The sequence below is a fragment of the Sparus aurata genome, chromosome 17, assembly GCF_900880675.1.
Source record: "Sparus aurata chromosome 17, fSpaAur1.1, whole genome shotgun sequence".
NCBI lineage: Eukaryota > Metazoa > Chordata > Actinopteri > Spariformes > Sparidae > Sparus > Sparus aurata.
Genome location: NC_044203.1, coordinates 15,319,094 through 15,335,118, shown reverse-complemented (window position 1 = coordinate 15,335,118; position 16,025 = coordinate 15,319,094). Strand labels below are relative to the sequence as shown.

The 16,025-nt window shown below is 40.4% G+C and overlaps 2 protein-coding genes across 5 annotated transcripts in view; one reads left to right on the top strand and one right to left on the bottom strand.

Moving 5' to 3' along the window:
* adcy2a (adenylate cyclase 2a) overlaps positions 1-2,182 on the top strand; it is a 64,321-nt gene extending 62,139 nt beyond the window's left edge. The window contains exon 25 of one of the 2 annotated variants that reach the window (XM_030393895.1): positions 844-2,182. In XM_030393895.1, the coding sequence (XP_030249755.1) occupies positions 844-996 (153 nt within the window). In that variant the 3' untranslated portion in view covers positions 997-2,182. The remainder of the gene's footprint in view (positions 1-843) is intronic. The other variant, XM_030393896.1, reaches the window with a different exon arrangement.
* A 552-nt stretch (positions 2,183-2,734) lies between these two features.
* The window catches only part of dnah5 (dynein, axonemal, heavy chain 5), a 97,232-nt gene continuing 83,941 nt past the window's right edge, over positions 2,735-16,025 (bottom strand). For all 3 annotated transcript variants that reach the window (XM_030393886.1, XM_030393887.1, XM_030393885.1), the window contains 10 exons: positions 15,850-15,999; positions 14,856-15,101; positions 14,482-14,701; positions 12,952-13,157; positions 11,724-11,927; positions 9,051-9,266; positions 8,093-8,305; positions 6,888-7,040; positions 4,384-4,615; positions 2,735-2,886 (listed from right to left, as the gene is read on the bottom strand). In XM_030393886.1, the coding sequence (XP_030249746.1) occupies positions 2,735-2,886; positions 4,384-4,615; positions 6,888-7,040; positions 8,093-8,305; positions 9,051-9,266; positions 11,724-11,927; positions 12,952-13,157; positions 14,482-14,701; positions 14,856-15,101; positions 15,850-15,999 (1,992 nt within the window). The remainder of the gene's footprint in view (positions 2,887-4,383; positions 4,616-6,887; positions 7,041-8,092; positions 8,306-9,050; positions 9,267-11,723; positions 11,928-12,951; positions 13,158-14,481; positions 14,702-14,855; positions 15,102-15,849; positions 16,000-16,025) is intronic.

The window sequence follows — 16,025 nt, the reverse complement described above, 5'->3', positions numbered from 1 at the left end:
CATTTTAGAAGTCTCTCATTTCCTGTTTTTCTTCATGACATTGTATTTGAAGTTGGCAGTTGCAGCAGCACCCCATTTCATATGTATGGACTTTAAATGTCAGAACAGATGCTTCAAAAGATAGAACAAACTCTTCCTGCATCTGCTGTATGACAGCAAAGATATAACCTCAACATGTCTAAATCGTACTTCGCACACTGCCTTAACACTGATAACATATAATGGTGTTTCACCTGCACAGCAAGTGGCTGTGGGACTCACTGAATCTTCAGAGGGATGTAATACACTTCACAGCCTGCACACAGTTGATAGAGCCATCTGCCTTCAATTGTATTCCAAGACTGGCTGTTGATATTTAAGATATGCAGAGTTATTCCAAGGTAGCACACTGACGTTTCCTAAATTTAAAACCCACTGAGGGCATTTTCATTTTGTGTTGTCTGTACAAACAGCTTGTACTTCTGCTGTTCTGTTCAGTTAAAGCCGTGATGATTGGCGTGAACTTTTCTTTTACAATCTTTAATGGTCATGTTAGAGAATACAGTCGAGGCACATGTGAGTGCAGCTCCACATGACACACACGTTTTTGTAATTTTGTGGGTAATAGACTTTATAGCCACGTTACATCCTGATTTCTGTCTGTTAAATAAAAGGTCTGTTGATGCAGAGCGGCATGTCAATAACCCAAGCATGTTACTTATGTGTTAATGGTCAGCAGATTTGACTCTGACTCTGTTCCTGGAAATGTATTTTTCTGGAGAGCTGAGAGCTGATTTATGCCAGCAGGAATTTAATTCAGTCGAGTAAGATAGATAGACGTAACCCATCTGCTTCTCCCTGTAGGTGACGGAGGAGACAAGTCGCATCCTTCTAACCCTGGGCTACATGTGCTCTTGTAGAGGCATCATCAACGTTAAGGGCAAAGGAGATCTCAAGACCTACTTTGTGCACACAGAGATGACCCGCTCACTGTCTCAAGGGAATGTAATGCCATAAGACTGGTTCAGAATATGCTGAATTCAAACAGGCACAAAGAACATACGGTCAGCGCGTGTGGAGGACATTTGATCTTGTCAGTGCTGTTGTAACAGAAAAAAAGTGTGAGGCACAAAGGAATCAGATCTAATTTTAATAATGCATTGCAAGCTACCTATGCCACAGCTGTAGAATACATTTTGTCACTTATGTAACTGTAAGTGTAGCATGTACAGCAAGTAGGCAATAACCCCTCAAATGTATTGTAATATGAATGTTGGATCCAGAACAGCCACTGTGGCACATGTCCATTCAGAGAGAACAATCTGAAATGGTTTAAATTAGTATTGTGACTCTGTTGTGGGAGGCATCGTCATAAAAGCCTCTGTTTCAGCCAACAGCATCTATATTCTGTTCACTTTACTGGACTCAGTACATCAAATGATGTACAGTACGAAGTAGAGAAATAAAGAGTGGCGACATTTTACATTAAGGCCTCTTGAAGAGCATCTTAACGCCAGAAAGTTCAGAGTGAGCAATGGTAATACAAAATAAGACACGCTTGTGTTGTGAATACAAGGACATTTATGTGCCCCAAACTTTTATAAGCGATAACAGAAAGAAGATGTGACGAAAGAACAAACTTTACAAGGGAAAACTGCATGAGCAGACACAAAACACAGCCAGCCAACAAGGAGACACAAATATGTGTATATAAAACTGTGTTAGAAGCACGAAATCTTGGATGTATTTGACAGATGGTCCAGACATGGAAAAGCTTAAAAATATGAATATATTGTGATATTCATGCAGGACCAAGTTTCCAACTAATATCTTTGCACTTTAATCATCTCTTCCTTATTGACAGATAAGACAAAACTAAACGTCTTTATGGCTTAGGTCAGCTTTGTCAGCACCTGCCAAAAATGAAGTATTTGATTCTGTTCAGACAAAGAAAATCAGATCTGAGCCGCAGAGCTTCAAAAGTCAGGGTTGAGTAATATTACAGGAACACAAAAGGATAAAGATGATTTAATTGTGACGATTTTAATTTTGGAAACCTGAGTCTGGTCTGTGTACAGGGTAGCTCTAGACTGCGTATGAAACGATGGTTTTGTAACAAAAGAAAATATTACCAAAAAAGTGTTTTGATGTTTTGATGCCATTGTTTTTTGTAAAAACTTCATTAAAATTTCTATGTATTTCAGTTCTATGGAGTGTTCTCATTCTTAGACCTGTCGGGGCTGAAGCTGAATCATTCAGTGAAGCAGTACAATTTGAATCACATCTGCTTTACACTGCTGTTTGCATATTAAGGTTTATATTCTATTTTCAGAGAAGGTGTACTCTAGGTGAATAAAGACTCAGCTACTCATACGGATAGAAAGCTCTGATCAACATTTGCTCTCATCTGTAGGATATAATTTGAGGAGCAATACCTAATAAAAATGAATTTCATCTTCCATGTGATCTTAAAATATATGTTCTTTAACAGTTCTGCCATAGCATGCTGAAAATCAAACTTCAATACTCAAATTACTAAAAAATATACATTCAAAAAGGTTGAAACAAAAGAGATATAGTGATGTTCCCATTTTCTGTTACTGGCTGTTTTACCACAAGTTCCCATGAAGGGAGAAAAAAAATGGTAGCCATGGTAACATCCTGCATACTTTATTACATTGGGCATGTGACAGATGTGAAGTTAAGAATAGCTGAGCTCCTACCAGATGTGAGTAATTTTCTCAGCATTGAGCGATCATTTGACGTCACAGAGGAGCGCCACGCCCCGTAGGATCCAGTATTCTGGAGAAAGTGATGTCTTCAGGTCTACAGCTGCAATGTAATTTATGTCGGTCCTAACTGGCTTCTTGTAGATTGGACAGGAGTAGAGGCGCGAATCCTTCACACCTGCAACACAGAAAAATGCCGTCAATGTCACCTGACAGCAGAGGTGTGCACTGCAGTCATTGTGGCTTGGGCTTCAGTCACCTTGAGTAATTTTTGATTACTTGCAACTTGACTTGGATGTTAAGGTGACTTGGCAACGATGAACTGATGAACTCATGTTGTGTTTTTTTTTTTGGTTTTTAGTCATGTTCAAGTGTTTTATTTCAAAGTGATGGGGAGGGAACAGTTTCTTTGATTGAGAAGAAATTATGAAATAGAACATATATTATGTGTAAGATTGCAATTATTTTACTGAACATAAGATTACAATTCAAATCATACTCATTGTCATACTATTTCCACAGGGTGGATTAATTTGTCAAGAATATAATTATTGTTTTTCTCTCATAATAAGGACTGGATACTGCAGGTAGGATCACAGAATCTTGAGGGAGGTGACTTGACTTAATTTGACTTGGCTAAGAAAAATTTACTTGGGACTTGCTTGAGGCTTTGAAAAAAAATTACTTAATTCCCGTCTGCTTGATAGCCACTGAAAACGAATAGAAAACGGAGCAGCAGCTGGCAAATTTGTCTCAATCAATTAAATATTTTAATCCGTGCAAGTTGCCGCTGGGACACCCAGCCGAGTTTAACTAAACATCTGTTTCTGATGAAGTCAAAGCCTGCTCAAATCAGGCAAACTGTAGCAGCAGACCGTGGTTATTACACACAACTCTCTCAGCTCCACCTTACTTACTGTGGCTTTTAGACAGTCAGCTGCTTAGATGTGAGGCTGTCTCACTAGGAGTGCTACTCGAGTGTCCTTCAACAGCCCCCCCATCAGCACACAAACCAACAATCCTTTTCATGGGCAAACAAACAGCCCGAATCAAGTCTGCCTTCAGAGAGCATGTACCCACATACACAAACATACATGCATGTCACACATACTAGTAGATGCTCTGCCAACAACTCGTCCACAGCAGCATCCCTCCACCAGTTTCAGTGCGCACACAAACACTCACATACATACACTTGCACCCAGAAGGCAGCCTTCTTGTGAGAAAAGCTGGGAGGGGACATGGTGTAAACAAACCACATTAGGCGTATCATTGGATCATTAATTCATTTCCCAGGCAGCCTTGCTCGCAGGCATCCACGGGGGGCCCATCTCTGCTGCCCGCCTGAATATAGTCTTGTTTTACCCAGAAGAAACACTGTGCCAGATACGGCTGCTAATCTATTCCCAGACAAAATAAATAGCACTTGGTCTGCTTGACATTTAAATGTTACATCCATCTGTTCTGAGTGACTGTGTGGGATGCAAATGTTGAGGAGAAGAGAAGATTGAGACCGGCAAAATTGATCCTGATAAGAAACAACAGGATTAAAACGTTTTTAATCAGACGCATCATTAAAGTCAACTTTGTTCATTTTCTTTGTGACTTTTTGAATAAGAATTTAACCTCAGGAAGCCTTCCTCCAATCTGATGCATTCCAAACATGAATACTCACCATTATTCGCAGCGTACATCCTGATCACAGGCATCATCTCAAAGAGGACTTTCGGCTTGGAGTCGATGAGTTTGCAGCTGCGGCGGTCCCAGCCAGCTCCCTCCAGGTAGAGGCCGTAGACGTAGACTCCCTCAGCAGGGGGCTGGGTGATGTCATCCTTCATCCACCTGGTCACCTCATTGCACAGCACCATGCGGTCCAGCGCCCAGCCCTTGTTGGCCCGAGTGATCTCCTAAAAGTTCAGGGGAAAGCAGAGATGTGGGAAGCATGACAGAGTTGTTTATTTTGCAAATGTTTCCCCACGAAAAATCTATTTGATAACAGGACTGTAATAGAGGTACAATAAAAAAACACTATGTAGGGCTGTGAAGTGCACTCCACCGATGGCGTCATTTTGTGGGATGCTGTGCTGACAGAAGGGCAATAAAATCCAATCCAGTCCCAGAGTGCACAATAAATAAATGAAATGTGAGTATTGTTTCCCCCTATGTCATTTTGTGCCAATTATGAAAGAGGAAAAAAACTTGATTGGTTCAAATTGAGCAGATAGGGACTAATAATAAAAGAAGACAAGGACAGACATGTGATGAGATTCAATGGTCCAACAAAAGCTGCAGTGTCTCTCTGAGTGGGCAGAAAAATTACGACTAAATTCAGTAAAATACAGACATCTGCTTCCACAGTATTTTCTGTCCCTGAGCGTTCAACAGGGATTTTTCCACAGAGGGGAAAAATAAAACTAGAAGGCAGCAGGATGTGCACACCTGACACCAATGCTATACGATTTCCTGTTCCTACTACTACTCAAATTGCAAAGTAAATTGATTCGCTAGCCCTGAAGAGATACGTCAGCCCTCAGGTCTCTATCTCAGCTCATTTCTTTTCTTTAAAGGATAACCAGATGCCAGTTTTGATGCCTAATTCAGGGGCCACCCATCATCAAGGAAATGGAAATATTTAAGAGCTAAACAAACAGAAAGACAAACATATAAACAGTAAATAACCTCCCTGGTGGAAGCAGTAGCAGACATGCACAAGACAGTTACTTATTGAAAGTGCAAAGTGTTATAAATACTGAAGACACTGAAACACTGACATAGATGTTGTAGGTCACATGATAAAAGCAAGGCCTCCCTAATAGGATAGAAGCTTTACTGGCCCTATAGGAGTGACAGTACAAACACAGTAAAGTGCAAATATATTAAAGTAAATATACACATCTGTCATGTGTGAAATGTATGGAACTCCTGTCTGTCATGAAGTGACAAGTTTATGTTTTAACTCAATTAGTTTAGTTTATTACCAGTTCATCCTGATTTTTAATACAAAAAGTAATATTTTAGACATTTAGACTTTGTATACTACTATGAGAGGAGCGCGCTATAAAAACTGAAAACTAAAAGAGATCAATTAAATATATTTACTATGTAGGTAATGTAATTAAATACAATATAACTTTAAATATACTCATTAATTTAGTATACTATTTTTTGAATAAAGTATCAATGCATGGAAATTTTGTGCATTATAACATTTCCCATGTAACTATTACTGATGATAAATGATGATCAATGATAACGGTAGCGGATGGAACTGCAAGGCACTAAAATTACCTCACAATTGAAATTAAATAAGTTTTAATTGCAATACACACATTTTAATGATACTTTATTTTAAAATCAAATTCATTTAGTTGATGAGTAAAAGTTTCATATCAAAAGTTAAATTGCATTTCACTCCCATGAAATGATATCTTATTTATAAATTAATTATGTTTCACTGACCTTTTTTTATTTGTTATTTCTTGCTTGTGCTTTTACCTGTGTCATCTGTAAAGTCTTTGTTTTGCCTTTGGCTTTGAAATGTGCTATAAATAAATGTGCCTTGCCTTGCATATTAGGACTCATCAGTTTACAGTTTTGCTTTTTTCCCCTAAACAAAACCACCCTTAGACGTAAAGGAGGCGGATGTGTGTTGTAACACAGTAGTTTACAGTCAGTGATGTCCTGTTGCATCAAAGGCAGCTTGGAAAAACACTTCAGCGGGAAACAAACTGGGAGAAAAGGCAAATGCCCTATATGAAAATTACAGTATAAATATATTATCACACATAAATTCTTAATTACACAGTGCTCGCTATGAAATGGATATTAATATCATCAAACTTTTAATAGTTTGTTGTATGTTCAACATTAATCTAGATGCTTCTCTGAATTTGCTAATATTTAATAAAGATAGCTAATTATAATAAAGAATAATGAGCCCTGACTGCAGGGACATGACTTCAGATCTGGATCAAGTAGGGTTAAGCATTCAGATGACATCCCTGTGTAGTTTTCACTTCCCCCACATTAAGATAAACTGGAATTCATTAGAAAACAAAGAGAAATGTGTGTGTGCTTGAGTGTGTGAATGTGGCCGTGTGCCTGCTAGTCCCTCTGTGTGCCATCTGGTCTCCTCCCCGGCGGTGGCTAAGCAGGTAGGCGGCCTGATGCCGTGTGTACCTGTCTCATGGCTGTCAGGAAGCCCTGCGGGTTGAAGAAGCCTGTCATCCAGAAGCAGTTGGGCCGCCCTTCAAAGATCCAAGCCTGGAACTGCCGGTTCCTCTCAAGCAGCTCTGTGAACCAGAACCCCAGGGTGCTGGAGGCCCAGGACGCCTGAAAAACAAAAGCAAATAACAACATGAACAAAACATGACAAAGAAACACAAAAAACTGTCATCCTGATGGATCAGAGGAGAAAACCACACGGGGAAATGGAATATGGATTATGAATCACCACATGCCAAGAGAAAGGACAAATTCAAAATGATGGGGGAAAAAAAAGATTAAAATACAGAGAAACACAGCAGAGAGGAGGTAAACGAGCCAAAAGCAGATTGCACAGCAGGTAGAAAACCACTGAATCTGAGCCAGGAGGCCATTCAAGTCCAAATTATTGTAATGATGTAATGTTTGTGAGAGCACGGCTTGAATGCCAACGGCACGATTCCAACGTAAGATATGAGAGAAGTCGTGCTCCTTCGTTGCTCTCTCTTCCACCCCCTCTCTCAATATTAATATTCCAGCAATTTCATTGACTAAGTTTGTTGGAAGAAGAGTCGTTTTCATTCATCACAGAAATAGGTTTTTGTTCTGTGGGTAAATTCTTTTTAAAAAGTGCAGAAATAAAAAGGGATGGAGCATTAGTGTGGGCTAAACAAGACTGATGATGACAAACTCCCTTTTTAGCGAGTAAGACATATCTGATGTTATCGGAAACAAGCGAGTAAATCTTTGATTTACTGATGGACAAGAAATAACATTAGATAAATTACACCCACATGATAATAAAGAAAGACCTTGGAGATATTCATTTGTGCCTCAAGGCTCCCTTAAGAGGCTCTTTAGCATTCATCACTGAAAGCAACAGACATTAATACCTTTAAGAGGAATAAACATCAGTCAGATTCTACTGAATAAGCTAATTTTTCTGTTCATGAAGTCAGAATTTTTTTTATCACTGACTAAAAAGCTAACAAAATGACAGAAGCAACTGACTAAAAGACTTTTCACCTATGGTCAGGGACAAGAAATTAAGAAAGTCATCTTCTTCTCCTTGATGTGTTTGAATCCAAAGAATTTTGAGTTCACAAGTGAACTGCTCCGAGTAATATCACATTAATGGAACAGTGAGTTCAGTTTCAAATGTTTAACTTGAGGATACCAACCTTCTTCCAGCGTGCAGGAATGCGCGCATCGTACATGCAATCCAGGGCGTCACGCAGATTCTCGCTCATGATGATGGTTCCGTCGATAGCCAGCTTGAGGTCTGTCAAGGTGTTTCGGACCAGAACTATGACCCTCTGCATTCGATCGATCTCCTGACGCAGGAAGATGTTCATGGGCTGGAAAGGACCCATTTTCTGGAGGCGCTCTCTCACCTGGTTACATTTCATTGAATCAAGAACATAAAACTTTAATGAGTCTTCTGAAGAATTTATGATACGTGGAGTAAAGATACAGGAGCACACACACGGACATGGTGGAGGTGGAAATACAGTAAAGTAAAATGCATGTTTATGTCTATTTTGCAGTGTTGCATAGCTTTTCTTTCTTATCTGGATAATATGTATGTGAGTGTTCAAACACTTCAGCTATAACCTGAGTGCAAGATGTGAGGTTTCTATAGTTCCTACTGCTTGTAAGGAACAGAAAAGAACACAAGTCTTTAAATTGATTGTTGTTTCTTTTAGAACATTTCTGTACTTCTTTCATTCTGCCTGACAACTGAACTCTGTGAAGTTATACATTACTTTTAATGTACAGTTTTCAGACAGCAGGCAGATCGGTGGAAGTGAAAAACGAAGGGTGTGACGCACAGTGGCAGCTTTCTTGACAAGTTTTGCGCCTCGCCTAAGAAAAGTCACATTCTCACCTCACTGTCTGTTATGTGACATAAAAGGAGAGGAAACCCAAAAATAAAAAATAAAAAACTATCAAGATCCAGCTACATTCACACCCCAGCTCCATTTCTAGTCCTCTTTTCTCTCCGTCTATCACCCACTCAAGCACAGACACGCACACATCCCTTCATCACCTCACCGACACACATCCCACCTCTCTGACTGTATCACACTGCACATGTTGCTTCACTCACCTCACTCGCACACTCACACACATGCTTACTTCGAAAGGTACGTAGTCTGGAGGCAGTTTCTCTAACATGTCATCAGCCAGCCTGGACACCACAGCCTCTCTGGTCTCTCCTCCACCCGACGAGCTGTCTTTAGGCTGGATGCTGAGGATGGTGTCCAGTACGTCCTTAGCCAGCTTACTCTGGTAAGTTATGTCTGCGTTTGGGTGGAGACCAAACACCTCTGGAGTGTCGTAGGCTGGCAGACCCTGTGAGAGACAGGCAACAACAGTTATTGAACCAGAGGTCCCTTTGGTTCGCAGAGCATTAATGAAAATATTTTCAGACCGAAAAAGCTCAGAAGCATTTCCTCTACTCTCACAACAATAGCCATGAGAGTGCTTTAGTGCCCCGCGGAAGACCTAACCAAATCAAACTGAGCTGGCAGAAACAGGCTGACGAGCTGGGTGGAACAGTTTCCAACAAGAAATAGATTTTTATGTACTGACTTTTTTGTGCTCAGTTTCTAACACCTATTTTCCCTGCACTGCCGTTTTTGTCACTGCTAAGCAACTGTTTGTGTAGCGTGTAGTGTAGACAGCCAAAGTGTCTCCTCTGATACTCAGTATCACCAGCTGCTTCTTTTCACCTCTAGTCAAGAGCTTTGCTGTGAGTGTTTGAACACTTCCCAACCTCCTACTGCTGGTAACTGAGTTCCCATCTCTACGGTTACAGGTAGGCAAGCCGCCTATGTTGCCATTTGTTTAGAGTGGACTGGTAAGACTTCGTTGTGCTCCAACCGGAAAATCTTTATTGTCAATTCTTACCATCAACAAGACCATGCAGGATCTCTCTCTGCCTCTTTTTCTGTCAGATCTCTCTAAATGCAGCAAACAGTTTGATGTTTCCAAGAATTCACCTAATGACCTTGTGCTCTCTGAGAGGAGCTCTGTAACAGTCAATACTCATTTTTCAGCCGTTCTTTTAGTATAAAAAACGTGAAAGTGTGCCCTCACTGATATCATCAGTAATTATTTCTTTATAAGGTCAGGAGGCTTAAAGAATACATTGAAAAAACAGAAATTATATAAAAAGGCCTCAGCAATATGGGTTATTCATACTGAATGACTACTGACATAATAGGGGTTGTACAGCTGTCATTGGTAACATTTTAATTGGGAGAAAAAAAATCTAGGTTTCTGGAATAAAATCAGGACCAAAGCTTTTTAATAAGAATATTTGAATTTCAAAAGAAAGCCATGAGGTGAACTGAAAATCTGCCTTTCAGAGACTGCACACAGGTTTAAAATTGTGTTGCTTTAATTGGTTCAAAGACATCTTGCAGTTAGTGTCTGGAACCATCTGTGGCTGCAGTGTGACTAATGAGGTTTCTTACACTGAAAATTCAAACGTACTTCTGTAACGGCAGAGCAAACCTTTACCATGATCAACAATGTCGCGTGAGAAAAGGCACGCAAAAAGAACAAAAGATCCGGTGCTGTATGTTTTACGGCTTTAACACATCAAGTGAAATGGTGTGAAACTTCAATTAGCACATGAGCATGACGACGGGAAATTCTTCTTAAACACGTTTTAGCAGTGTTTCTCTAGCTGGCTGCACCAGTCCCTTGTGTTTGTGTATTATCAGAGTTATTCAGTTTCTTGTTTTTTGTTGATGGAGAACTGCTCAGCGTTTCCATTGGGCAAATAAAGACACTTGTGATTGATGTTGTTATCGGCGAGTTTATCCCTCAAACATCCATCACACTGTTCATTCAAATGGAGTCCAACATCAGGAGAGAGCCTGGCTAATGCACGGAGAAAAATGGGAGGTGTTGAGGAGAGAGTCACACTGGGTGCTGGACAGAAAAGCCTTTGTCCCTCGCTGTGGACATTTATTTCCTCTCAGGGAATCTTAGCTTTGTTCCTGTCTGTCTGCATTGAATAAAAATACACGGACGCATGGACACACACACACGCACAGGGACACAACACGCTCTGTTGCGTGTTTTTTCTTTGCAGTTAAAGCTCCACCATGTGTGTTTGTGTGTATGGAGAATAAGTGTGTTTGAATGTTTTGGCTCTGTTCGTTTATGCCTGCTTGTGTGTGTGTGTGTGTGTGTGTGTGTGTGTGTGTGTGTGTGTGTTCTCCAAGGCTGTGTTTGTCATTCTCTATTTGAGAGGCGGTGCAGAGGAATAAGCGTGCTGAGCCTGGCAGCCCTGAGCATCCATCATAATGAAACTAGCTTTAATGAAACTAGCTCAGGAACTGCCCCCAGACATACACACACACACACACAGCACAAGTACACACAAAATCACCAGTTAAACACACAAGCACGCCAATAAATCATGCATAATCCTTAATAAAATGAACATGCTTGTATTCTATCTAAAATCACACATGGCAGCCTGTTTGTGGATGTGAGAAGAACGAAGTTTGTCAGCATCGTGCAGAAACCTCTTGCTGTCAATGATGTTCATTTCACTGTTTATGATGTCACCGAAGGCTGACAGCATAGGAAAAAAGCTGAGCAACATCACATGACAAGTGCGGAGAAAGATAGGGCATAAATGTGCCAACGCACATGAAATCCTCACGACAGCAGCTCTCAGAGACCAACGCTGAGATTTTTGCAGCCACATGCCCAGTCATACAAATCCCTCTTAATCTGCTGTAGAAGTCAGATACAAGTGTGTACAGTACAACCAACTGTCATCCTCACCTGAATGTATGTCAGATACTGGTCAACACTGGAGCACTTCGGGATGCTGTAGCCCTTGTAGAAGTTAAAAGCAGGTCCGAACATGTCCTCACTGAACCACACTTTGGCAAAGGTGTTGAGGAGTCGCTTGTCATAGTCGTCAGTCACGCGGCCACCATATTGAATTTCTCCAATCATGTATCGCACTGTGTTCCACGACACGCCCTGAGGAGGTATAAAATGGAGAAACAAGATGATACAGTTGCTGACCAAAACCTTGGCAGGAGATTATCTTTACAGGTAACCTGACACACCATAGGGTTTATTACACAGAACCATTTGGAAAGACCAGGCACTTTCAAAAAATACTTGTCAGGTGATTGGAAATCAAACTCTTGAGAGAAGAGCGAAAACATCTTTTCCGATGAGAAAAGCCTTAAGTGCTGTTTCTTTGCTCCCTTTTTTAAACTATCCAGTTCTGATATAACTGATTCTGCAGCAGCTACGCTTACCTTAATAGGAATCGGCATTTTGTTTTAAAGCACTTCTCTCACTGCTGTCACACTGCTCTAACTCTTCCTCATTAGATTAGACGCCCAGAAACATCTAGACATTGCAAAACAATAAGTTAAAGGGGCAGAGCACAGCGTCTGACATGACACTACACATTGTTTGTAGAAATATCCTGCATAGTATACTTTAACAGTTTGGTTATTAATCTGTTTGTCCTATTAATGAAAGTTGACTCTTCTCCTGCCAAAACAGGAGACAGTAACTTTGATAGAAACTGTGAAGTTAAGGGAAATGTCTTTTTTGTTAACTCTAGCTACATACATACATAATGTATTTTTATGCTAGTACAGAAATGGTGAGAAACTGTAACTCTTATAATGATGTATTCATTATTTTTTACTCTGGTGCCGCATTGCACGAAGTGCATATTCCCTAGATCTGATACAGTGCAGTATATCAGACTAATTGCTTATTTAGTGCACTGTATGATTTATTCATTACATACACATTTGAGGTCTGCACATTTTTCCTGCTGGAGAGGAAAACTGTAAGATCAAGAGATTTCACCCACAACCTGCTGTGCACTTACTCCAACAGTAAAAACATACCACACAGCATTTTGAACCATCATCACCCTTAAACTCTCCAATCATAACTATTTCAGTGTCACCTTTGCTGGTAGTGTTCAAAGAAGATGACTGTAGTGTGTTAAGCCCTTGAGAAGCATCATTCCTACCTTTTTAATGTCCATGTCATCCAGGTGGTTCTGAACAAACTGGACAGTGGCGTTGAAGTCAGCCTGGTTGAACTCGTAGGGGATGTTCCATCCCAGAGGCCCATACTTTCTTCTCTCCTGTACCGTGCTGTGGAGAAATGCAACTCCATACAGCATTGGCTTCCACTGCACCATGTTACTGACGTCCAAAAGGTCCTGGTTTATACCTGGTGAGGGGCAAATGAAAGACCACTTAAGCAGCACTCAGACAGTAAAATCTAGATAAAGTCTTTGTGATTCCTTCAGTTGTTCATATCAACATTTAGAGCTCTGATCCAAAAACTTCCAGCCATAGAAAAGGTGTTACTTCAACTACAGCAGACTTAGATAAGATAAGATATGGCATAACAACATTATGAACAAATACCAGAGTGGAAAGCCCTTTCAAATAAAAAATAAAAAATAAATATTACTGAAATGTAGCTCCAAGCTGTGGACCTTTGATCTAAAGGAACAAATGTTACACATATTTGCTGTGTGAATCCTTTTTTCTAGCTGGTTTAAACATTTTATGATTTTGATATTTTTATAACTCCAGGTATGACACCCATATAGTGCTGTATACATAATTTTTACTTAGCATATTGCAAGTTGGCAACTCTCGTTCAGAAAATCTCTGACAGACAATGTTTCAAAGGGCTTTGCTGAGCTCTTATGAAGTTTGGGAAACTGCCAGGCTCAGGAAAATAACAGTTTGGTAAAGTAAATTAAAACTCTGGCTGAAAGTGAAATATTGAAAACTATCTCCACAACATCCATCTAATAGGCAGTCCCATGTGTAAGGTTCGGTTCAGCCTAACATCATTTGGGATTTCCACCATATAAAGGTGAAAAGAAATAGCAACACAAGCACTGCTTCAAAGGTATATAGGATAAAAACAGCACTCCCTGAAAATTGGGTTTGATATTCTTAATCGACTGCCCACAACAAGTGTGATTTCTCCCTATCTGAAGGAACGCAATTTTAATGGCAGCTGGGAGAGTTCCCAGACTCTCTTGCCCTTCCAGAGCCTCACATATTCAGTACAAACCAGGCAAAGACAGCTTGTATATACATATTAAAATATTCCTCTCTTTCTCCTTCTTAAAAGCTTGAATATAATCTCAACTTTATGTTACAACTTGTTTAACATTTCATGAACCTTCTAGGGTTTTGGTACTTTGGTGTTAAAGCAGCAAAATGTTGTTTTTCATCTTAACTCCTGGTGACTTTCCCCAAAGATACATTCACACCGCTTTAGTTATTGATGATCTGACTTATTGAAGATCTGTATGCGTTTCTGTGTGTGTGTGTGTGTGTGTGTGAATGTTTTTGAGTGGGCATATGTGTTTACAAATTAGTTGTTTTCAAATGTACCCATAATTAGACACCCGCATTTGCATTCCTATTGCAGTCTCCCTGCTCTCACCTTTATCTTAAACTGACTGAATAAGAATACCAGACTTTTGAATGATTATGGCTAATTTTATGATGAAACAAACTGGCCCCACCTCCATAGGTCCTCTTCAGGCCCGCTTTGAGACCCTGCGGTGGTTCGTTGGTGAACTTGATTGACATTTGTAAAAGGGTGATGGGAAAGTGTCGGTGGACCTCTGTGGTCATCCAAAGGCGGAAGCTGTCATGGACAAAGTCTGTCTCTGTCACTGTGTCCATTAGCTCGTCCATGAAGTCCAGACCCAGGTGGCAGTTCTGGAGTAAGGCCCAGCCTCCCTGAGGATAAATGAGAAGAGGAATGGTTATCATCCATATCAAGGACTCGAGTAGAAAGAGATCATTGAAAGTGACTAAGTCTTAAAGTTTAACATGTTGCATGAAACAACTGCTCCATCAAATAAAGCAAATACAGCAGTAGCCTCACACTTACGTTAGCCATGGTCTGCTGCAGAAGCTTACGGGCGTGAACTTCTTGTCCCTGTCCCATGGAGACATAGCGTGTCTCAAACTTCAGCCTTTTCCCCAGTGCGATGATGGAGTCGGTTGGATCAGAGCCCATTGACAGAAAACAAATGAGAGGTGTTCGCGCGTCTGATTCCTCCCACATCTTCTCCAAGTCAAGAATCACCCCTTCAGTGTACTTCTCCCCCATTGCGTCCATTATGTATTTACGGGCCTGGAAGACAAAGGGGGACAAATCAGGTGAAGTAGAACCGTTTGTTTACTGTGTTTACAACAGAAAGGGTAAATACTTGTTCAGAGATGGACTGGAATACTTTGGCTGTCTGGGAACTGAGTGAATGGTTCAAATGATTGTTATTTACTGACTTACTATTTTCAGCAAAAATTGCTGCTGGAGGTCGGGCAAGGACAACTGCTGGCCTGTTTGTGTAACAGAATAAATTCCACTTCCAGGCTTGTCTGCAGTGGACCAAAAAACTACCCATCAGTAAGAAGTGAATGTCCATTAGGCACTGTAGATATTCAGGCTTAGTGAGCTTCAGAGAGAGCCTTTTCTAAATGTATTCCACTTTTCCCTTCATGGAAAAACTTGGCCGAAGGAGATGTTATTGTAGATTGAGATTTAGACTCTTTCTTTCTTTTCTTTTTTTCTATTTGTTCTCATTTATACAAATGCAGTAAATCCAGCCCTGACCCATCAATTAATCAAGAATAGGCTACTTCAGGCGACTCAGCTTTTTTTTCATCCATGGCAATTCATTTATCTCAACTTAACTTTTTGATAGAGCGGGAGTGCATCATATCATCTCAATTGCATTTTGATGCATCTTTGCAACTATTGGACTTGGACAAAACAAACTTCTTATATTGTGAGAAGCTAATGCTATCACAATTTGGTAACAAGGCACCAGATCCTTGTATTTGGACATCATAACCACACAAATAGATGGGTCTTCTCTAACCTGTGCAATGGTCCTGTCGGGACACCAGCAACGAATGAGGAGCAGGCGTCGGAAACAGTCGAGGGCCTGATCGTAGGAGTTTGGGAGGACCTCCTCCTCTGGTGCCTCCTTATCAAACCATGACTTCCACTGTTTCTCGTTACGACTTATCTGAAACAAATGTGTACAACAGCACT